Source organism: Pseudophryne corroboree, chromosome 3, assembly GCF_028390025.1.
Source record: "Pseudophryne corroboree isolate aPseCor3 chromosome 3, aPseCor3.hap2, whole genome shotgun sequence".
NCBI lineage: Eukaryota > Metazoa > Chordata > Amphibia > Anura > Myobatrachidae > Pseudophryne > Pseudophryne corroboree.
Genome location: NC_086446.1, coordinates 647,201,135 through 647,226,275, shown reverse-complemented (window position 1 = coordinate 647,226,275; position 25,141 = coordinate 647,201,135). Strand labels below are relative to the sequence as shown.

General features: G+C 43.2%; 1 protein-coding gene across 31 annotated transcripts in view; it reads left to right on the top strand.

Annotated features, from left to right (window-relative positions):
• ANK3 (ankyrin 3) overlaps positions 1-25,141 on the top strand; it is a 1,328,922-nt gene that overhangs the window by 1,201,534 nt on the left and 102,247 nt on the right. For all 31 annotated transcript variants that reach the window (XM_063961780.1, XM_063961785.1, XM_063961778.1 and 28 more), the window contains 2 exons: positions 282-506; positions 9,876-10,030. In XM_063961780.1, coding sequence (XP_063817850.1) covers positions 282-506; positions 9,876-10,030 — 380 coding nt within the window. The remainder of the gene's footprint in view (positions 1-281; positions 507-9,875; positions 10,031-25,141) is intronic.

Below are 25,141 nucleotides of genomic sequence, written 5' to 3'. Positions count from 1 at the left end.
AGCAGCGTACCAATTACCAGTAGCATATCAGAAATTAAGGATTTAAAAGAAAAGGATTTAAAAATGTGCAATACATTTCAATATATATATATATATATATATATATACATATACATATATACATATACATATGTACAATAATACTGACCAGTTGTTAGTTTATCATAGGATATACATATTACGACTATATTGTTTCTTCATGCCAGCGTCTGTTTGATATGGTTTATTGGATATAATCTTATTAAAGGTTAATCTTAAACCTTAAATTCTGATTCCTCCAGGTTCCTGGTGAGCTTTATGGTGGACGCACGTGGGGGTTCCATGAGGGGGAGTCGACATAATGGAATGCGAATCATTATCCCACCGAGGAAATGCACGGCTCCCACTCGTATCACCTGCCGTCTGGTGAAGAGGCACAAGCTTGCAATTCCTCCACCAATGGTAGAAGGGGAAGGACTGGCCAGTCGGCTGGTTGAAATGGGTCCAGCAGGTGCACAGTTTTTAGGGTAAGTTATTGTAATGTCAGTCTGTTAACGCCATTTGATTTTGAGTTTTTACCAGTTATAATTCAATTGTTATGATCCTGTAATATACTGTATCTGATAATAACCTAAACCTGTATATGCTTGTTTCCTAGTGACATCCAAATGTATAACCTCTTTCTGGTCAGCCATTATGTCTGGATTCATAATTAATAACGCCGTAATGAAAATTTTTACATTTCTACAGCTGTAACCCTAGTGGCAGTTTTCCACTCTCTGTTTTTTTTGGTGGGGGTTTTCGCTCAAAAATGACAGTTTGGCTAAGATCTGATATTGTAAATAGTACAATGGTTCATTGATGAAAATGTGAATTCGCGTGAAATACAACCTCTCCAGAAAATAATCCGGCTAAAAAAAATGTTAAGTAATGCAATTAATATTTTTTTATGGTAATGTAGATAGCATTTTTTTCTAGGCTTAGTTCACATCACGGTGTTTCTGGTAAAATATACATACAAGGTAGATATTTTATAATAGTAATACAAATGCAGATCACTAGGAATATATTACATCACTCAGCCATTAGGAATCGTACAATGGATTATTTGTGCTATGGTATGGTATGAGACAAAAAAACATCTTTATAAAGTGCAGTTGTCACCTAGACTTGGTATAGACCTTTGTGGAATGACCCAATCTCCTGATTCACTAGAAGCCAGTGGAAGTGATGTGATGGACTGTATTCTCTGGAATGCTCTAATCAGTCCACAAAATTGTTCCCTACACTGCAAGTGGACAACAAGTACAGTTTATCTACTTTAGTTTTCAGACTATAATACTGTATGTACACATAAAATGCTTAAAAAATCAGGCACCTGGTCAGGTAAAACTACTATCACCGCAGGCAGGGGTAGAGGAGAAAACCACAGTGCCCCACAGTAAACTTTGGTGGGGTCACGGTAATAATGATCCTAGCTCCATGCTCCGTAGATGTCACATCCTTTGGTGATGACAGTAGTGGCAGAACTCATTTGTGCCATTACACCATAGGCCAGTCTTTCCCAAACTCAGGGCCTAATTCAGACCTGATCGCAGCAGCAAAAGTTTTCTCTAATGGGCAAAACCATGTCCAGTGCAGCTGGGGCAGATATAACATGTGCAGAGAGATTTAGATTTGGGTGGGTTATTTTGTTTCTGTGCAGGGTAAATACTGGCTGCTTTAATTTTATAATGCAATTAATATTTCAGTCTGAACACACCACACCCAAATCTAACTCTCTCTGCACATGTTATATCTGCTCCCCCTGCAGTGCACATGGTTTTACCCATTAGAGAAAAATTCTGCTGCTGCGATCAGGTCTGAATTAGGCACTCAGTACTCAAGGATCCCTAACAGTCCAGGTTTAGGGATATCTATGCTTGAGCATAGATGGTTAAATCAAACATGTGGATAGCCTTAAAACCTGGATAGTTAGGGTACCTTGAGGACTGAGTTTGGGAACCACTGCCATAGACACACTATGGATTTATTTTACAATGAGTACATTTGTTAACCTTATCTAACATTTCCTCCATTTCTGACTGTGGCATGCAGTAAACTGCATGGTATGAACTAAGCCTTAGAATAGAAATTGCTACTATGTTACTGTTCTACAGCGCTGCATTACAACACGTGATTGTTTTGTGTCTGCAATGCAAATGCTTAGACTTTGCCTTTCCACTAACTGTCAAAGCACACACTAATGCTTCTGACAAGAATGTCCACGGATGTCACTTAGAATGCATGTAGATTTTTTTTGTCTATTTCCAAAGCAGGCACCAGACACCTGGTGTAGATCCGGCATTCACTGTCTGGAGTGGCCGTCCAATCCTAATATCCCCTTCTTATTTCTCTTCTTGCTGCATGGATCTTATTCAGTAAACTGCATCTTCCTACCAATTCCCCCCCTATAAACGAGGGAGAGAGCTTGATTAGCCGAATCCTGCAGCTTGGGCCTCAAGGGACAAAATTTATTGGGTAGGATGCTGCATTATTAAAACACAAACTGAGGACACAAATTGTCTGAGGGTTTTAATTTTATTTTTATATATTTTTTATTATTATTTTTTTGCCATCCACATTTTTTTTGTTTGTTATTATCACAACTTTTAGTGGATTGATGTTGTTGGAAGGAGAGTGGCTTGTCTTTATTTCTGCTGAATCCATTGTGCTTCTAGGCATGTCAAACTCACCGCAAACAATTATTTCTTTCTTTTAAGTTGCTTCTTCATGGCCGTTATATTACCTGTTTTTACGTGCTTATGCCGCATCTAATACACACTTTAGCTTGGAGAGACAGTATTTCTATTTTATTTTGTTCAAGAGAAGGTATTTACAGTTATCAGAAAATATTAATAGTCCTACAGTAGCTTATTTTTATTACTATGTACCTGTTCGTTTACTAGTGATGTATTAGTTCCAAAGGAAATGAAAGGTAAGTTGCTACAGTTTTTTAAAACTCTTATTGAAAGTCATGGTTTGTCTTGCTTGGAAGTTTAACCCTACCTTTATAATGTTGATATTTGCTGGTGTCACAGGGAATGTTTGCCGGTGATTTCACTCACACTGTAGAAAGGTTGGCACCTAAATTAAAGTTATTTAATTAGCGTTCGTTTCTGAACTTTAGTGAGTTTTATTAGGAACTTGCATTGAATGCTGGTTTGTTCTTTGTTATTTTTGTTATTCTATTTTATTATTATTATTATTATTAATATTATTGTTTTATTACAGTTAAGCCTACAGCGGACCCTCCAACATAACCCTTTCTACCCAGTTCAAAATGTTCTGTTGCTGAACTTCCAACTTAATTTACTGCAGTTATTTTTGTGTAACTACAGTAATTAACTAACTTGGTGCAATTTATAATTTGAATACAACTGTAATTGGAAGTCACCATTGTATTCTGCAGCTCTGGAAAATACATTCAAGCAGGGCCATAGAGAGGTGAGCTAAGCCCTGGTAATGGAGGGGTGTGGCCTTATGTAAGGAGGCAAGCGTCTCCTTACAAAAAAAACAAAACAGAAAACTGGTATTTGCTGCAATGCTTTTCCCTCCACAAGGGGGCACTGTTCTGCTAGTAGCAGATCAAGGTAGGGGGGCACAATCAGTGTGATTGATCCCCCCCCTGCACAACCATAGGGAACTGCTGCTGCCACCCTGCACCCACCGCAGCCTAGCACAAAGCAGCGTGTGCTGGGCTGAGAATACACAGGCAGAGCCCCCCCCCCCCCCCCCCCTTCCCCCATGAGACACAGGCCTAGATAATTAGTACCCTATCCCCCCATCTCTGCGCCACTTGATACAAGGTAGGCATATTAGTGAAAACCAGTGGTTTTCAAACTGTGGGGCAGATGTATTAACCTGGAGAAGGCATAAGGAAGTGATAAACCAGTGATAAGTGCAAGGTGATAAAGGCACCAGCCAATCATCTCCAATATGTAAATTAACAGTTAGGAGCTGATTGGCTGGTGCGTTTATCACCTTGCACTCATCACTGGTTTATCACTTCCTTATGCCTTCTCCAGGTTAATACATCTGCCCCTGTGTGCCATGGCACCCTGGGGTGCCACTGGAAACTTGCAGGGGTGCCTTGGATTGGTGGTCTAGGACCAATTCTAATTGTTTATGGTCAATATAATAGGCAAAACCAGTGCTGGTGCTTTCAATCATAAACTATGTGGAAAACAGAAGCAAATCATAACTAATCCTAAGTATGATATATAAACACAATTTACGTAATTTAATATTTCTTTTTAAAGTTCTCAATAACATACATTTGGCCTAGGGGTGCGGTAAAAAAATTCTGATACTCCTGGGCGTCGAGACTCAAAAAAGTTTGAGAACCACTGGTGTAAACAGTAAAACAAAGGGTATGGTGGCCCTGCTTACAATCTAGTGACTAAAGGACACATCTGGAATAAGAGTAATATGATGTACAGTATAATGGAGAGTTGTGACCACTATTTTGGTAGTTGAATGGAATGTAAATTTTACCCTGTATTTGTAAATTTGCATTTAATTAAATTTATAATCTATAAAGTGGATCTGGGATGTTGTTGGAATAGGAGTATTGGCAGGACTAACATTGCAAAACATTGTAAGGTTAATAAATATTAGAGAAACTTCATATAATTAAATTGTGTTTCACAATCTGTAAAAGTGGGTGACTGCAATCAGTGCTCAGCCATACTTGCAAGTAGAAATGTACTGCAACATCTATTTGCCTATGACAGTGGTTCTCAAACTGTGTTTCATGGCACCCTGGGGTGCTTCAGGACAATTGCAGGGGTGCCCTAGGTTGGTGGTCCAGGACCAATTAAAATTATTTATGGTTAATGTAATAGCCAAAACAAGTGCTGGTAGCTGCCAATCCTAAAATATATGGACAAACAGAAGCACATCCTTCCCCCTTACCACATAACTGACCCTAAGGATGGGCTATAAACACTATTTACTTATTCAGAAATTTAGAAAGAAATATTAAATTAAGAAACTTAAAGCCTAGGGGTGAAAATAATTCTGATACTGTTGGGCGCCGTGATTCAAAAAAGTTTGGGAACCACTATACTGGATGTATAGTTTAAATTAGTGATGAGCGGGTTCGGTTTTACTCGGTTTTACTCGGTTTTACTCGGTTCTCAAAACGGCATCTTATTGGCTCACGGATGTCACGTGTTTTGGATAGCCAATAAGATGCCGTTTTGAGAACCGAGTAAAACCGAGTAAAACCGAACCTCGCTCATCACTAGTTTAAATTAGTCGTTCTCAACTCCATTCCCAAAGTACCACCAACAGGTCATGATTTGTGGATTTCTTGAATCATTCACAGGTAAATTAAACAATAGGGTTGATTTTCCTGCATCTCAAAGCCACCCATATCTGAGCTACACACTAAACAAAACATTTTTTTTTTATTATTTAAGTAACCAATTTTCTGCCAAACCTCACTGCATTTGCATGTGTCTGCCCACAAGGAGGATGACGTAGTCATGGAAAATATGTTCAGATTACCGAGAATCCCCATATACTGCAGGATATTGGCAGATTGAGGCTGAGCTTTTCTGTCTTGGTCGACCGTTCCAATAATCGTGTTTGTGACCGATATTTCTCTGCTTTATTGGCGAAATGGCAAAATGATCGTTCATACACACTGTACAATAAAATGGTCCAATCACCCTGTTATTGGCAAATTGTCCCACTAATTGTATAGTGTGTAGCAAGCTTTAGTCTGTTTTTCTGGGTCAGTAATTATCCCTCCTGCTTCCTCAGAAAGAAATCCTTAAAACATGACCTGTTGGGAAAACCTGAGGGTTGAAGCTTAGAACCACTGGTTTAAAAAACAACAAAAAAACAACAGTGTTCCATGAAGAGCCCTCTCTAGTAATGTTTTTACAAGATTTAACTGGCTGATTTACAATATAGAGATCATTCTAGTGATCCATATACAAGAGGGCATTATGTGATAGTGGAAAGCATTTTATGGATCTCTATATAATACAGAAAGCATTGTTTTGTACAACATACAATACAGAGAGCATTGATTGATACACAATATTGAGCACATTGTAGTTATCAATACACTGTAACAAGAAGATTCTAGTGATCAATACGTATAATACAGATGTGTCCTCATACACCATTGCTGCAGTCGCTCCAAACAGCCTCTCTCAGTGCGCCAGGTTCCGTGAGACTCTGCTAGCGATAGGTGTCTTTTTTGCAGCTTTTTTGATGCATCTCAGTCACGTGATGTGGCTCATACACTGCAGAAATCATCCTAGCTACAGACACACAGTACACAGAGTATATCAGTTCATACACAGTCCTTACTAATGAGCATTATGCAATGGAGAGCCTCAAATCTCCCTTCCATCTGTGCCTTCCTACCCTAAATGTTATTTTACCTGCTGTATATTACCAAGGTATGCGGAGTGCTGTGATTCAGCAACTTCCTTAACCACTAATTTATCAGGTGTCTTGTATGATTACAGTACTGCATCACACTCCTGGCTAATTATAGAATATGATAAGCCTCTATTTCAACACCACATACCTGGTGCCATGCTGTCATGACATCCCAAGCAGCTAAAACAAGAAAGGGAATCTCAAATGGGAAGTAGCTGAATCAATGGTCCATCCTTAGAAATGGGCCTGTTCCAGAGAAGTCAAACTTAAAAATATCAGTACAAAACCTACTTATGATTTTAATATTAAGTATATAATATTTTAAGTTAAATAATAATTAGTATATTATAATTTTAAGTTAAATAATAATACAGGTTGAGTATCCCATATCCAAATATTCCGAAATACGGAATATTCCGAAATACAGACTTTTTTGAGTGAGACTGAGATAGTGAAACCTTTGTTTTTTGATGGCTCAGTGTACACAAACTTTGTTTAATACTCAAAGTTATTCAAAATATTGTATTAAATGAACTTCAGACTGTGTGTATAAGGTGTATATGACACATGAATGAATTCTGTGAATGTACACACACTTTGTTTAATGCACAAAGTTATAAAAAATATTGGCTAAAATGACCTTCAGGCTGTGTGTATAAGGTGTATATGAAACATAAATGCATTCTGTGCTTAGATTTAGGTCCCATCACCATAATATCTCGTTATGGTATGCAATTATTCCAAAATACAGAAAAATCCGATATCCAAAATTCCTCTGGTCCCAAGCATTTTGGATAAGGGATACTCAACCTGTAAAATAAAATAAATATAGCATTGCGTTATAATACAAAATATAGAACCAACAAAATGTAAGTACGACATAATCACAATGAAGGTAAAACACAATACGAAGGTTCTAATTAGTAAAGTAATGCAAGTAGAACATTTGCTTGAACAAGTACAGGTTGAGTATCCCTTATCCAAAATGCGTGGGACCAGAAGTATTTTGGATATTGGATTTTTCCGTATTTTGGAATAATTACATACCATAATGGGATATCATGGCAATGGGACCTAAGTCTAAGCACAGAATAGATTTATGTTTCATATACAGTACATCTTATACACACAGCCTGAAGGTAATTTTAGCTAATATTTTTAATAACTTTGTGCATTAAACAAAGTTTGTGTACATTGAGCCATCAGAAAACAAAGGTTTCACTATCTCAGTCTCACTCAAGAAATTCCGTATTTCGGAATATTCCGTATTTCTGAATATTTGGATGTGGGATTCTCAACCTGTATCTACTTCCTTGTTTAGCAAAAAAATTATATCTGATTGGTTACTGCACATCTCTGCACCATGTTATTAACCACTGAACTGACTTTTCCCCTACAAAACCAATCAAAAATTATTATTTTTAAAAGTTTCAAAACGGTTTTTTTTTATTATAAAATATTATATATATATGGGGTGTTATGTATCCCCCAACCCCCCATGTTTGTAGCTTCCATTATAGAATAACTTCCCACCATTGGCAATAGACCCCCCTAGTGGTCTTAAATTCTAATAATAGTAACCCCACAACCCCTTAGTAGTAAAAAAAACAAACGTGGTCTATAACCCCCCTCCCTCATGTTAAAATCCCCTTTTTCTCTAACCCCCCCCCCCTCATCCCTATGCCCTGTGACAGCATATTTTTTTATTATTATTTTTAAAAAAGAACTCCCCCAGCATAATATATTTATTTCACTATATTTCCCCTCTCCTCCCACCCCCAACTGGTAACCCCCACCCATGGGCAAATTTTAGTAACACTTCTTATACATAAAGTGCGTGAGATGTAAAGAAGTCTGAGTTTGGCTGCTGTGTTGGATGCCGGCCGAACTCAGACATTTTTTTAAAGGGTCAGTCATTTGCAAAGCATGGTTTAGCCTTTTAAATGATTACCCCTTTAAAAAAAAAGTAACCGGCATCCCACAAGGCCACCAAACTCGGACTTCATTACATCCCGCCCACTATCTGTTTAAGCAGTTTTAGTAAAATATATCCTAGTATCAATAGTTGTATCATATATGTCCTGCTCTGATGCATAATGATGAAAAAATTAAGTCAATCCAATTAGCTGCAAAAGGTCCCTATTTCCGTTACAACAGCATAGAAATGCTGGCAGCAGCACCACAACTTGCTCCCCTCACGGCCTGATCTCACTCCGGACTCGCAGTTTTTTATACGCAGCACACAAGTCTGTGAGTCCGGTGGTACCATAAGTACTGCATACAGCCGCACTTACAGTACTCTCAACGCGACTGAGCTCACGGCTAATTGGATTGAGCCCTAAGGTAACTGATGATTCGATACAGGATACATTCTACTATGTTTAGTTTTCTCAGTATAGTAAAGCTTTTAGGAAAATACTTTTTCTCCTTAGGAAGACTATAACCTAATACGGAATATAAATGACTCAAACCACTTTTCTTTAAAATAAAAAGTTCTGTCTGTTTGCCAGAATTGAAGCTAGGTTGTTTTGCACTTGGTGTTGAGCTCAATAAAAAAGGAAAGAGCTTTTTACATTTGCTGACTGCACTGGAGATTCAGTTGCATAGTAATTTTATTACGAACCTACTGAGCAAATATTGACATTAAAAAAAATGAAAATGAAAACGACTGTGAAATACCTTCTCTCCGAACAGTCTTGTTCTGCATCATGCACATTTATTATGTGGTCTCTGACAATAAGCAGACAGTATCTGACCTATATTAACCTGCAAAGATTGTATTGCCATTGCCCTGTGCTCATTTCTTTGGCTGGAGTATGTTGAGTCTACTGTGTTTGTATGTCTAAAGGATTTTAATGTAAGATTCCATGTGAGATTTACTGTACACAGCCTAATTATTTTAGCTGTAAATAGGATTGAATAAACCCCTGTTCACAGATGTGATCCACAAGGTGATATATTTTCTTTTTCTAAACACCTGTTCTTTCAGACCTGAAAATTGTCTATGTCGTTTTACTCCAATACATTTTATTGCAACACAGAACTCTAAGCTTGAATAGCATCTGTACAACCTCTGTAGGAAAATATAGATACTGTCTATTAACATCACAAGAAAGCTGCACAATCAGATTCACAATCAGAGAATTGTAACACGTGGTACAAATTGTAACTAAATTGTTAACACAACCTTGGGACAAGCAATGTGTATTATCATAGTCCCAAGAATATATATTATCATAGTCCCAATCTGTAGTCACTGAATTATGGAACTTAGAATTGTCAAAAACCAGACTTGACAATCTTGATTTTTGATGGATTCTGCAGCTTTTTTTTTATTTAAATGTTAATTATTTTTTTTGTTTCCCTGTGGTAGGTTTGGTGCCACAAAAATCTGACTACAGTAGTAGGTGACACTTTTTGGTTTTAAAAGCAGCTGTTTTGTTTTCGTGCAGACCTGTGATAGTAGAAATCCCCCATTTTGGATCAATGAGAAGTAAGGAGAGGGAATTGATTGTACTGAGAAGCGAGAATGGGGAGTCTTGGAAAGAGCACCAATATGACTGCAAGCTGGAAGAACTGACTGAATTACTGAACGGCATGGATGAAGGTAATATTTTATTGATCTGAGCTAGAGGGGAGAATTGAGAGAGAGTTAACCCCTTGGCAGTTCTCAAGCCCCCTGAACACCAGTAGCTAGTTTCCATATCTAATAACTAAAACCACACTTGTACTGTATTCCTCTTTCTGAAGCTAAGAAGAGGTTGCTCCAGGAGAGACTGATAAAGTAACTCATTCCCATCTGTGCTCTACCAGCCTCTTATGTCTAACCTCTATAAGATCTGGGTATAGGCCACAGCTGCTGGCTTGTATACACTAGTCCATTTGGACTGCTTTCTATGCTTCCATCTTTCCCTCCCTGGTGCTACACTTTTAGGTGACCTTGTCAGTCCTTTATGGAAAATAAACTATATATATATATATATATATATATATATATACAAACAAATTCCTAGTTCTGCTAACTTTATAGACTAAAGCATTAATAATTATTCACAGTACAATTTTTCAATTTCTTACCTCAAAACTTATAGGTAATGGACTTTTCATGTGGCTATCAAGATGGATATCTTGATCACACTGTTATTATTCATAGGCTTATGATCTGCTTAGTAGTATTAAAAGATAATAGAAGTGTACCAGGGTCAATACAACTACTTGCTGTAATACACGTATTACTGAGCCTTGTATTTGTAAATGGTCTTACGAGTACTATACACAGATTCTGCTAATGGTATGTACACAATGTGATATGTTCTGGCAATAATCAATAAACTACTTGCTTCTACATTTAAAATGTTTCTCTAGTCATGCCTGTTATTATTTGTATTAGTTTAGTACTTATGTTAAACTAAAAATATTGTATCAGTGTGCAGGGCTGCAAACGGAAATTTTGGGGCCAAGCACAGATAAAACAGGCAGCCCCCCCCCCCCACACACACACTTTTCCCCATGGGCTCCTGCTGCAAGGCACATGAGACAGCCTTAGTAGAGGAGGACTGGCCACTAGGGTAAATATTGGAGTGGGTAGGGGGGGGGGGGGGGGGGGATCACAGAGGCACACTTGGGGATACATGGGGATGAGAGGCATAAACTATTTATATCTACTCTGTAAAGTATGACAGGAAGTAGCCCAATAGTGATGGTCTTTTAAGTATGTAAGTAGAATAAATATACATACATCTTCAGGAATTCACTGTAAACTACATACCTCTTGCCAGGGATATAGTACTGTATATGCATTGATGTGAATCTGTGCCCGAAGTTGGAACAATGTGTGTATAATATATACTGTGTATTGCATGTTCTCATCATGTGTAAGACACAGGGACTTGTACACTAGTGCTGCAAACATTAGAGAGACAGATATGAAACTCCCTGCACTCTGCTAATCTACCACCCAGATAAGAGATTAAGGAGACCAGGCCACACCTACCTATGGTTCCCAACCACAGCCACTGCTCTCACTTCTCTCTGCCGAGACTCTAACCCAGGGGTGTGGAACCTTTTTTCTACCAAGGGCCATTTGGATATTTATAAAATCCTTCGGGGGCCATACAAAAATTATCAACTTAAAAATTAGCCTGCCCCCAGTCAGTAGTTATGCCTCCAGTCACTTGTTATGCCCGATTAGATTTGCCTCCAGTCAGTTGTTATGACCCATTAGATATGCCCACTGTCAGTTGTTTTGGCCCATTAGATATGCCCCGTCAGTTGTTATGCCCCATTAAATATGTCCCCTGTAGTTATGCCCCATTAGATATGCCCCCTGTAGTTATTCCCCATTAAATATGCCCCCTAGTAGTGCCGCTTACACACACACATTAAAAGGAAAAAAAAAACACAATGCTCACCAGCCCTGCTCCTGCTTCCGAACCGCTGCCCTCCCTCTCCTCGGAACTATGGGAGATGTCATGACATCTCTCCCATAGCGCCGCACAGCCACACATGTACACTGCCTGAGCCAGAAGCTGGAGCTCAGGAGTGAGCTCCTGCGTCTGGCTGCTGCTGAGGAGCCGGAGCGCCCGCTGGTGGTAAAATCTCAGCGGGCGCTCGGCATCTCCTCTCATTCAGGTGAGCCTGGCCGGGCCGGATGAAGTGGCTTCGATGGCCTTATACGGCCCTCGGGCCTGAGGTTCCCCACCCCTGCTCTAACCCAACACACTAATGGTTACACTCAGGATATGCCACTCAACTGTCAGGAGGCGTGGTCTGGAGAATGGGCGTGAGTAACCTGCCAAAAGTGGGTGGAGCTAAGTCTGCTATACCACCGCTGCATGTCAGGAGAATGTGGAAGTGACAAAGGCAATGATTGACAAGTCCTGTATTTGCCTGTCAACATCACTGCGTTTGTTGTGATTGGGTAGAGGGAGACTGTCACTGCAGGACTTGGAGAGTGGCCAGAATGTACTAAAGGGAAAATGTGGAAAATAACAAACAAGCATTTTTGGGGTTTTGACGCATTTCCATATGTACTAAGACTGGAAATGCATTACCCTACAGAAGCATATGGACTTCTTTCCGCATCCTTACTGTGAGGGATCCGCTTGGATCCCTCACAACATGCCCCGTGGCCTCCGCGACACTCTGTGCATGCGCAGAGAGACTCTCAGGGCCGAAACACTGAAGCAGAGTGTCTGGCCCTGATTTCTAAGGACAGCTCTTATCAGAAGAGCTGTCCTTTGTGACACTAATCGCATATCTTAGTGCATATGCGATTAGTATCAATGTGGTAAGTGGTGGTATGTACCGCTGTTGCTTAGTACATTCCGCCATTTGTGTGAAATTGTGAATCCATGGCCTCCAGGCAGCGTGCCTCTGAGTCACAGTTTCATTTCTGCAAGGGGTGAGCAGTGTGCATGAGCACTGCATTGTGCCCATGGTCTTGACAACATACTGCTTCACAGTTGGGATTATTAGCTGGCTGCAGGGCACCCTCTGAGCCCAGGCCTGGTACTTCGGAAATGTCGGATGCTTTAAAAGGGTTGCTAGACAGCAATATTCACAAATTTATTCCCATGGGCAGTAAACGTAGGAGTACTAAACTCAAACCGATGTGGCTTAACAAGAAGGTCAAGGCAGAAATGTATAAAAAGAAGCGTGCTTTCAAAGCATTTAAATCTAATGGAAATGAGGAGTCATTCCAGTATTACAAGGAATGCAATAAAAAATGCAAAAAAGCAATAAGAGCAGCTAAAATGGAAAATGAAAAGCAAATCACTATTGAGAGTAAAACCAATCCTAATTTTTTTTTTAAATACATAAACAGTAAAAGGTTAAAAAAGGAGAACATAGGTCCAATAAAAGATGAATTTGAAGTATTGATAAATGATGACGGAATAAAAGTGGAAATACTGAACAAATTTTTTTCATCAGTGTTCACCAGAGAAGAACTAATGGTGGGAGTAGTGCATACTGATAGTGACAGTAATGATTCGTGGATAGATACTTGTTTAAGTGAAGAAGTAGTCTGGGAGAGACTAAGCAAAAATAAGATTTTACTTACCGGTAAATCTATTTCTCGTAGTCCGTAGTGGATGCTGGGGACTCCGTAAGGACCATGGGGAATAGACGGGCTCCGCAGGAGACATGGGCACGTTAAGAAAGAATTTAGATTCTGGTGTGCTCTGGCTCCTCCCTCTATGTCCCTCCTCCAGACCTCAGTTAGAGAAACTGTGCCCGGAAGAGCTGACAGTACAAGGAAAGGATTTTGGAAATACAGGGCAAGATTCATACCAGCCACACCAATCACACCGTATAACTTGTGATAAACTTACCCAGTCAACAGTATGAACAACAACAGAGCATCAGTTCAACCCTGATGCAACAATAACATAGCCCTTATTGCAGCAATAACTATATCCAAGTATTGCAGAAGAAGTCCGCACTTGGGACGGGCGCCCAGCATCCACTACGGACTACGAGAAATAGATTTACCGGTAAGTAAAATCTTATTTTCTCTAACGTCCTAGTGGATGCTGGGGACTCCGTAAGGACCATGGGGATTATACCAAAGCTCCCAAACGGTCGGGAGAGTGCGGATGACTCTGCAGCACCGAATGAGCAAACACAAGGTCCTCCTCAGCCATGGTATCAAACTAGTAGAACTTTGCAAAAGTGTTTGAACCTGACCAAGTAGCCGCTCGGCACAGCTGTAATGCCGAGACCCCTCGGGCAGCCGCCCAAGAAGAGCCCACCTTCCTAGTGGAATGGGCCTTAACTGATTTTGGCAGCGGCAATCCAGCCGCAGAATGAGCCTGCTGAATCGTGTTACAGATCCAGCGAGCAATAGTTTGCTTTGAAGCAGGCGCACCAAGCTTGTTGGAAGCATACAGGATAAACAAAGAGTCTGTTTTCCTGACTCTAGCCGTTCTGGCTACATAAACCTTCAAAGCCCTGACCACATCAAGCAACTCGGAATCCTCCAAGTCAGTAGTAGCGACGGGCACCACAATAGGTTGGTTTATATGAAAAGATGAAACCACTTTTGGCAGGAATTGTGGACAGGTCCGCAACTCTGCTCTATCCGCATGGAAAACCAGATAGGGGCTTTTATGTGACAAAGCCGCTAATTCTGACACACACCTAGCCGAAGCCAATGCTAGTAGCATGACCACCTTCCACGTGAGATATTTCAATTCCACCGTTTTAAGTGGTTCAAACCAGTGGGATTTCAGGAAACTCAACACCACGTTAAGATCCCAAGGTGCCACCGGGGGCACAAAAGGGGGCTGAATATGCAGCACTCCCTTCACAAACGTCTGAACTTCAGGTAGAGAAGCCAGCTCTTTTTGAAAGAAAATGGATAGGGCCGAAATCTGAACCTTAATGGAACCCAATTTTATGCCCAAAGTCACTCCTGACTGTAGGAAGTAAAGGAAACGGCCCAGCTGGAATTCCTCCGTAGGGGCATTCCTGGCCTCCTACCAAGCAACATATTTTCGCCATATACGGGGATAATGTTGAGCTGTCACGTCCTTCCTAGCGTAGGAATGACCTCATCTGGAATGCCTTTTTCCGCTAGGATCCGGCGTTCAACCGCCATGCCGTCAAACGCAGCCGCGGTAAGTCTTGGAACAGACAGGGCCCTTGTTGCAACAAGTCCTGTCTTAGAGGAAGAGGCCATGGGTCCTCTGTAAGCATTTCTTGCAGATCTGGATACCAAGTCCTTCTTGGCCAATCCGGAACAATGAGTATTGTTCTCACTCCTCTTTTTCTTATGATTCTCAACACCTTGGGTATGAGAGGAAGAGGAGGAAATACATAGACCGATTGGAACACCCACGGTGTCACCAGGGCGTCTACAGCTATCGCCTGAGGGTCTCTTGACCTGGCGCAATACCTCTGTAGTTTCTTGTTGAGGCGGGATGCCATCATGTCCACCTGTGGCAGTTCCCACCGACTTGCAACCTGTGCGAAGACTTCTTGATGAAGTCCCCACTCCCCCGGGTGGAGGTCGTGCCTGCTGAGGAAGTCTGCTTCCCAGTTGTCTACCCCCGGGATCAACACTGCTGACAGTGCGCTTACATTATTCTCCGCCCAGCGAAGAATTCTGGTGGCTTCCGCCATCGCCACCCTGCTCCTTGTGCCGCCTTGTCGGTTTACATGAGCCACAGCGGTGATGTTGTCTGACTGAATCAGAACTGGTTGACCGCGAAGCAGGGTCTCTGCTTGATGTAGGGCGTTGTAAATGGCCCTTAGTTCCAGGATGTTGATGTGAAGGCAAGTCTCCTGACTTGACCACAGACCTTGGAAATTTCTTCCCTGTGTGACTGCTCCCCATCCTCGGAGGCTTGCATCCGTAGTCACCAGGACCCAGTCCTGAATGCCGAATCTGCGGCCCTCGAGAAGGTGAGCACTCTGCAGCCACCACAGGAGAGACACCCTGGCCCTGGGGGATAGGGTGATTATGGTTTTAATAGGTCCCTGACCAGTGTCATGAGTTCCTGAACCTTCTCTATCGGGAGATAAACCCTTTTCTGGTCTGTGTCCAGAATAATGCCCAGGAAAGGCAGACGAGTCGTAGGAACCAACTGCGACTTTGGAATATTCAGAATCCAGCCGTGTTGCCGTAACACTTCCAGAGAACGTGCTACGCTGATCAGCAACTGCTCTCTTGACCTCGCTTTTATGAGGAGGTCGTCCAAGTATGGGATAATTGTGACCCCTTGCTTCCGCAGGAGTACCATCATTTCCGCAGTTACCTTGGTAAATATTCTCGGAGCCGTGGAGAGACCCAACGGCAACGTCTGAAATTGGTAATGACAATCCTGTACCACAAATCTGAGGTACGCCTGATGAGGTGGATAAATGGGGACATGAAGGTATGCATCCTTTATGTCCAGAGACACCATAAAATCCCCCCTTCCAGGCTTGCAATGATCGCTCTCAGCGATTCCATCTTGAACCGGAACCTTTTTAGGTACATGTTCAGGGATTTTAAATTCAATATGGGTCTGACCGAACCGTCCGGTTTCGGTACCACAAACATGGTCGAATAATAACCCTTTCCTTCTTGAAGGAGGGGAACCTTGACCAACACCTGTTGTAGATACAATTTGTGAAGTGCAGTTAACACTATTTCCCTCTCTAAGGGGGAAGCTGGCAGGGCCGACTTGAGGTATCGGTGAGGGGACATCTCTTAGAATTCCAGCTTGTATCCCTGAGACACAATATCTATTGCCCAGGGATCCAACTGGGAGTGAACCCACTTGTGGCTGAAATTTCGGAGACGCGCCCCCACCGGTCCTAGCTCCGCCTGTGGAGCCCCAGCGTCATGCGGTGGATTTAGTGGAAGCCGGGGAGGACTTCTGTTCCTGGGAACTAGCTGTGTTGTGCAGCTTCTTGCCTCTGCCCCTGCCCCTGGCAAGAAAGGACGCACCTCGGACTTTCTTGTTTTTCTGTGATCGAAAGGACTGCATTTGGTAATACGGTGCTTTCTTAGGCTGTGAGGAAACATATGGCAAAAAAATTTGACTTTCCAGCCGTAGCTGTGGAGACCAGGTCCGAGAGACCCTCCCCAAACAATTCCTCACCCTTGTAAGGTAAAACCTCCATGTGCCTTTTTGAGTCGGCATCACCTGTCCATTGCGAGTCCACAGAACCCTTCTGGCAGAAATCGACATAGCATTTGTTCTAGAACCTAGTAGGCTAATGTCTCTCTGAGCATCTCTCATATAAAGGACAGCGTCTTTAATATGCCCCAGGGTCATTAATATAGTATCCTTGTCTAAGGTATCAAGTTCCTCAGATAAGGTATCCGTCCATGCTGCTACAGCACTACACACCCAAGCCGACGCGATTGCCGGCCTCAGTAAGGTACCTGAATGTGTATAAATGGACTTCAGGGTAACCTCCTGTTTGCGATCCGCAGCATCTTTGAGGGTAGCCGTATCCTGTGACGGCAGGGCTACCTTCTTGGATAAGCGTGTCAAAGCTGTGTCCACCCTAGGGGAGGATTCCCCGCGTAACCTGTCCGTTGGCGGGAAAGGATACGCCATAAGAATCCTTTTGGAAATCTGCAGTTTTTTATCTGGAGATTCCCAACCCTTTTCACATAACTCATTGAGCTCGTGTGAGGGGGGAAAAGTTACCTGCGGCTTCTTTTCCCCATACATATGAACCCTCCTGTCTGGGACTGGGGTTTCCTCTGTGATGTGCAACACATCCTTAATAGCTATAATCATATAACGGATGGATTTAGCCAATTTTGGCTGTAACTTTGCATCATCGTAATCGACACTGGAGTCAGAATCCATGTCGGTATCCGTGTCAATAATTTGGGATAGTGGGCGCTTCTGAGACCCTGTCGGCCTCTGCGACATAGGATCAGGCATGGGTTGGGACCCTGACTGTTCTGAGGCTTCAGCTTTGTCTAACCTTTTATGCAAGGAATTAACATTATCATTTAAAACCTTCCACATATCCATCCAATCAGGTGTCGGTGCCATCGGCAGAGACACCACATTCATTTGCTCCCGCTCTGCTTCCACATAACCTTCCTCATCAGACATGTCGCCACAAGCGTACCGACACACCACACACACAGGGAATGCCCTTTTTGAAGACAGTTCCCCCACAAGGCCCTTTGGTGAGACAGACAGAGAGTATGCCAGCACACACCCCAGCGCTATATAACCCAGGAATAACACAGTAACTTAATGTTAACCCAGTAGCTGCTGTATATTGTGTTTTTAGCGCCTAATTATGTGCCCCCCCCCCCCTCTCCTTTTACCCTTTTCTACTGTGATCTGCAGGGGAGAGCCTGGGGAGCTTCTTCTCAGTGGAGCTATGGAGAAAAAAATGGTGCTGTTGAGTGCTGAGGGAGAAGCCCCGCCCCCTCGACGGCGGGCTTCTGTCTCGCTAAAATACATATCTTTTTGGCGGGGGCTCATACATATATACAGTGCCCAACTGTATATATGAGTACTTTTGCCAACAGAGGTCCATATGCTGCCCAGGGCGCCCCCCCCTGTGCCCTGCACCCTTACAGTGACCGGAGTATGTGAGGTGTGTTTGGAGCAATGGCGCACAGCTGCAGTGCTGTGCGTTACCTCATGTGAAGAACGGAGTCTTCTGCCGCCGATTTCGAAGTCTTCTTGCTTCTCATGCTCACCCGGCTTCTGTCTTCCGGCTCTGCGAGGGGGACGGCGGCGCGGCTCTGGGATCGGACGACGAGGGTGAGATCCTGTGTACGATCCCTCTGGAGCTAATGGTGTCCAGTAGCCTAAGAAGTAGGACCTAGCTTCAGAGAGTAGGGCTGCTTCTCTCCCCTCTGTCCCACGATGCAGGGAGTCTGTTGCCAGCAGAGCTCCCTGAAAATAAAAAACCTAACAAAATACTTTCTTACAGCAAGCTCAGGAGAGCTCACTGAACAGCACCCAGCTCGTCCGGGCACAGATTCAAACTGAGGGACATAGAGGGAGGAGCCAGAGCACACCAGAATCTAAATTCTTTCCTAAAGTGCCCATGTCTCCTGCGGAGCCCGTCTATTCCCCATGGTCCTTACGGAGTCCCCAGCATCCACTAGGACGTTAGAGAAATTAAGATTATTAAATCACCTGGTCTTGATGGACTTCACCCGAGGGTTCTTATGGAGCGTAGGTCACAACTAGCAAGAACCCTATACTTGATTTTCAATAGTTCAGTTAGATTAGGCATGGTACCGAAGGATTGGCGTATAGCTGAGGTAGTGCTATTATTTAAAAAGGGATCCAAAAATCATCCGGGTAACTACAGACCGGTTAGTTTGACGTCTATAGTGGGGAAAATATTAGTAGGAATTATAAGGGATAGCATACAGCAGTATCTACAGGCCGCTAAAATTATTAGCAAGAACCAGCATGGGTTTGTGAGGGACAGATCATGTCAAACTAACTTAATTAGCTTCTACGAGGAAGTGAGGGATAATCTTGACCAGGGAAAAGCAGTGAATGTGGTCTACTTAGATTTTGCTAAAGCCTTCGATACAGTGCCTCACAGGAGACTGATCATCAAATTAAAGGAGCTTGGCCTAGGAAAAACTGTTTGTACATGGATAAGTAACTGGCTGGATAACAGGGTACAGTGAGTAGTGGTCAACGGGAAGTCCTCAAGCTGGACCCGAGTAGTCAGCGGAATACCACAAGGGTCTGTACTCGGGCCACTCCTGTTCAACATATTTATCAATTACCTAGAAATAGGCCTGGAAAGCACAGTGTCAATCTTTGTAGATGATACTAAACTGTAATTAATTCGGAAATAGATGTGGAGTCTCTGCAGAATGATTTATCTAAACTTGAAGTCTGGGCGTCTAAATGGGGAATGATGTTCAATATAGAAAAATGCAAGGTTTTGCATTTCGGGACTAAAAACAAACTTGCATCCTACATATTAAATGGGGAAAGTCTAGGGGTAACAGTATTGATAAAAGATTGATAATAGGCTTAATAACCGTATGCAGTGTCAATGCGCAGTAAAGAAGGCAAGTAAGGTGCTAGTGTGCATAAAATGGGGACTTGAGACAAGGGACGAGGATGTAATCCTGCCGCTGTACAAATCATTGGTACGTCCGCACCTAAAATATTGGGGGTAATTCTGAGTTGATCGCAGCAGGAACTTTGTTAGCAGTTGGGCAAAACCATGTGCACTGCAGGGGGGGCAGATATAACATGTGCAGAGAGAGTTAGATTTGGGTGGGGTGTGTTAAATCTGCAATCTAAATTGCAGTGTAAAAATAAAGCAGCCAGTATTTACCCTGCACAGAAACAAAATAACCCACCCAAATCTAACTCTCTCTGCAAATGTTATATCTGCCTCCCCTGCAGTGCACATGGTTTTGCCCAACTGCTAACAAAATTCCTGCTGCAATCAACTCAGAATTACCCCCATTGTGTTCAGTTTTGGGCACCACTGTATAAGAAAGATATCGGTGAACTCGAAAGGATTTCAAAGGTGAGCTACTAAATTGATTAAAGGGCTAGAGGGACTGGATTACGAGGAAAGGCTTACTAGGTTGAATATGTATACACTGGAAAAGAGGCGTATAAGAGGAGACATTTTTAATATCTTCAAATATGTAAAGTGTCATGAGTTATCAGAGGAATTTTTATTAAAAGAACTCTGTATAGGACACGTGGGCACTCGCTGAGGCTGGAGGAGAGGATAGGATACATTTCTGATTGAAAAAGATATCCAAGGCAGAGCTGGATTAAGGCTTCAGGGGGCCCGGGGTACTTACGACAGGGGGGCCTTAAGAGCTAAAATGAAAACCATAATTTCTTTAATCACTACAAAGTATAATATATATATATATATATATATATATATATATATATATATTTATATACACACACGCATATATGTCTATATTATACTATACTGTATATAGATAGATAGATAGATAGATAGATAGATATAGCAAAGGATGGCGAAACTCCGAGTCTTGTAATAATGAATTAAGTTTTCACTTTATTAGCTCAACAACAGGAGATAACAGAATGTGACAAGGATAAACAAATATATACCCACACCAGGGCATGTCATAATTACCTGATCGCATCCGCTGTGAGCGCCCCGTCCATGTCGTCTCCTGACGATGGGCAGCAGGCCCGAAATGTTGAGCGAATCGAGTGAAAACTTAATTCATTATTACAAGACTCGGAGTGCCGCCATCCTTTGCACTACATCGGATCTAATCCATGGAGGGCACCGGAGCATTTAACTACTTATAAAAGGAGCCAGTGCTGGTCTGAATCCACGGTGTGTGTGTGTGTGTGTGTGTGTGTGTGTGTGTGTGTGTGTGTGTGTGTGTGTGTGTGTGTATGTATGTATATATATATATATATATATATATACATATATACATACATACATAGTATATATATATATACATATATATACACTCACACAATGTACAGAGAGCACTCCAAGTGAAGAGATTAACAGTCCCGGTGCCAGCGCTAGGTATTTCTTGCCGAAATCCAATATAAGCGTGTGCTGCGGATTACTCTCACGCTTATATATACACTCACACATATATAATTTTATATGCACAGATATAATTTTATATACGTGTGTGTGTATATATATATATATATATATATATATATATATATACACACATACCTAAACTTTAAATGCAGCCAGCCTTACTTTTATTGGATAGCAGTCGCTCAGCTATCCTGCGTACAGCGCCGGCGTTTGGCAAGGGGGAGCCGGGACAGGCAGCCAGGAGCCAGGACAGCCACCCTGTATGCAGCGCCGGCGTTTGGCAGTGTGGAGCCAGGACAGGCAGCCGGGAGCCGGGACATCCATTGCTCAGCTGTCCTGCGCGCGGCGCCGACGTTTGGCAGTGAGAAGCCTGGAGCCGGGACAGCCGGAGCTCAGGTACACTGCTTGTGGCGCCGGCGTTTAGAAGTGCAGCCGGGAGCCAGGAGCGCAGCAACGCTGCTGTGGGTAGCGGGGGGCCCTTTTAAAAAAGGGGGCCTGGGGTACGTACCCCCAGGCCCCCCCCCCTTAATCCGTTAATCCGGCTCTGATCCAAGGTTATAACATTTAAAATATGGACGATGATAATCCGGGTGTAACATGTTTGATAGGTGTTAACTAGTCATAAAACATTACTTCAGTAGGTACATTATAATCAACACAACTTAATACAGGTTGAACACGATGGACATTTTGCCTCTATTCAACCTCAATTACTATGTTACATTAGTACTAGCAGTATGCCCTGATGGCGGCCCTGTCAGTGTAGATCAGTTTGTTTCCCAGGCTTATTTTATTGCCACTATGTTTTCTCTGACGTCCTAGTGGATGCTGGGAACTCCGTAAGGACCATGGGGAATAGCGGCTCCGCAGGAGACTGGGCACAACTAAAAGAAAGCTTTTAGACTACCTGGTGTGCACTGGCTCCTCCCACTATGACCCTCCTCCAAGCCTCAGTTGGATTTCTGTGCCCGGCCGAGCTGGATGCACACTAGGGGCTCTCCTGAGCTCCTAGAAAGAAAGTTTATTTTAGGTTTTTTATTTTACAGTGAGACCTGCTGGCAACAGGCTCACTGCATCGAGGGACTAAGGGGAGAAGAAGCGAACCTACCTGCTTGCAGCTAGCTTGGGCTTCTTAGGCTACTGGACACCATTAGCTCCAGAGGGATCGACCGCATGGAACTGGCCTTGGTGTTCGTTCCCGGAGCCGCGCCGCCGTCCCCCTTACAGAGCCAGAAGCAAGAAGAGGTCCGGAAAATCGGCGGCAGAAGACATCAGTCTTCACCAAGGTAGCGCACAGCACTGCAGCTGTGCGCCATTGCTCCTCATACACACCTCACACTCCGGTCACTGAGGGTGCAGGGCGCTGGGGGGGGGCGCCCTGAGCAGCAATAAAAACACCTTGGCTGGCAAATATATCACAATATATAGCCCCAGAGGCTATATATGTGATAAATACCCCTGCCAGAATCCATAAAAAAGCGGAAGAAAAGTCAGCGAAAAAGGGGCGGAGCTATCTCCCTCAGCACACTGGCGCCATTTTCTCTTCACAGTGCAGCTGGAAGACAGCTCCCCAGGCTCTCCCCTGTAGTTTGCAGGCTCAAAGGGTTAAAAAGTGAGGGGGGGCACTAAATTTAGGCGCAATATTGTATATACAAGCAGCTATTGGGAAAAATTCACTCAATATAGTGTTAATCCCTAAATTATATAGCGCTCTGGTGTGTGCTGGCATACTCTCTCTCTGTCTCCCCAAAGGGCTGTGTGGGGTCCTGTCCTCAGTCAGAGCATTCCCTGTGTGTGTGCGGTGTGTCGGTACGGCTGTGTCGACACGTTTGATGAGGAGGCTTCTGTGGTGGCAGAGCAGATGCCGATAAAATGTGATGTCGCCCCCTGTGGGGCCGACACCAGAGTGGATGGATAGGTGGAAGGTATAAACCGACAGTGTCAACTCCTTACATAAAAGGCTGGATGACATAACAGCTGTGGGACAGCCGGCTTCTCAGCCGCGCCTGCCCAGGCGTCTCAAAGGCCATCAGGGGCTCAAAAACGCCCGCTCCCTCAGATGGCAGACACAGATGTCGACACGGAGTCTGACTCCAGTGTCGACGAGGTTGAGACATATACACAATCCACTAGGAACATCCGTTACATGATCCCGGCAATAAAAAATGTGTTACACATTTCTGACATTAACCCAAGTACCACTAAAAAAGGGTTTTATGTGTGGGGAGAAAAAGCAGGCAGTGTTTTGTTCCCCCATCAAATGAGTGAATGAAGTGTGAAAAAGCGTGGGTTCCCCCGATTAGAAACTGGTAATTTCTAAAAAGTTACTGATGGCGTACCCTTTCCCGCCAGGGGATAAGTTACGCTGGGAGATATCCCCTACGGTGGATAAGGCGCTCACACATTTGTCAAAAAAGGTGGCACTGCCGTCTTAGGATACGGCCACTTTGAAGGTACCTGCTGATAAAAAGCAGGAGGCTATCCTGAAGTCTGTATTTACACACTCAGGTACTAGACTGAGACCTGCAGATAGTGCTGCTGCAGCGTGGTCTGTGACCCTGTCAAACAGGGATACTATTTTGCGAACATAAGTATTAAAGACGTCGTCTTATATATGAGGGATGCACAGAGGGATATTTTGCCGGCTGGCATCCAGAATTAATGCAATGTCCATTCTGTCAGGATGGGATTAGAGACCCGACACTGGACAGGTGATGCTGACTTTAAAAGGCACATAGAGCCTTATAAGGGTGAGGAATTGTTTGGGGATGGTCTCTGGGACCTCGTATCCACAGCAACAGCTGGGAAGAAATTTTTTTACCTCAGGTTTCCTCACAGCCTAAGAAAGCACTGTATTATCAGATACAGTCCTTTCGGCTTCAGAAAAGCAAGCGGGTCAAAGGCGCTTCCTTTCTACACAGAGACGAGGGAAGAGGGAAAAAGCTGCACCAGTCAGCCAGTTCCCAGAATCAAAATTCTTCCCCCGCTTCCTCTGAGTCCACCGCATGACGCGGGGGCTCCACAGGCGTAGCCAGTTATGGTGGGGGGCCGCCTCAAAAATTTCAGCGATCAGTGGGCTCGCTCACAGGTGGATCCCTTGATCCTTCAAGTAGTATCTCAGGGGTACAAGCTGGAATTCGAGGCATTTCCCCCCCGCCGTTTCCTCAAATCTGCCTTGCCGACAACTCCCTCAGGCAGGGAGGCTGTGCTAGAGGCAATTCACAAGCTGTATTCCCAGCAGGTGATAGTCAAGGTGCCCCTACTTCAACAAGAACGGGGTTACTATTCCACACTGTTTGTGGTACCGAAACCGGACGGTTCGGTGAGACCCATGTTAAATTTGAAATCCTTGAACACATACATAAAAAAATTCAAGTTCAAGATGGAATCGCTCAGGGCGGTTATTGCAAGCCTGGAGGAGGGGGATTACATGGTATCCCTGGACATCAAGGATGCTTACCTACATGTCCCCATTTACCATCCTCACCAGGAGTACCTCAGATTTGTGGTACAGGATTGCCATTACCAATTCCAAACACTGCCGTTTGGACTGTCCACGGCACCGAGGGTCTTTACCAAGGTAATGGCAGAAATGATGATACTCCTTCGAAAAAAGGGAGTTTTAATTATCCCGTACTTGGACGATCTCCTTATAAAGGCGAGGTCCAAGGAGCAGTTGTTGGTCGGAGTA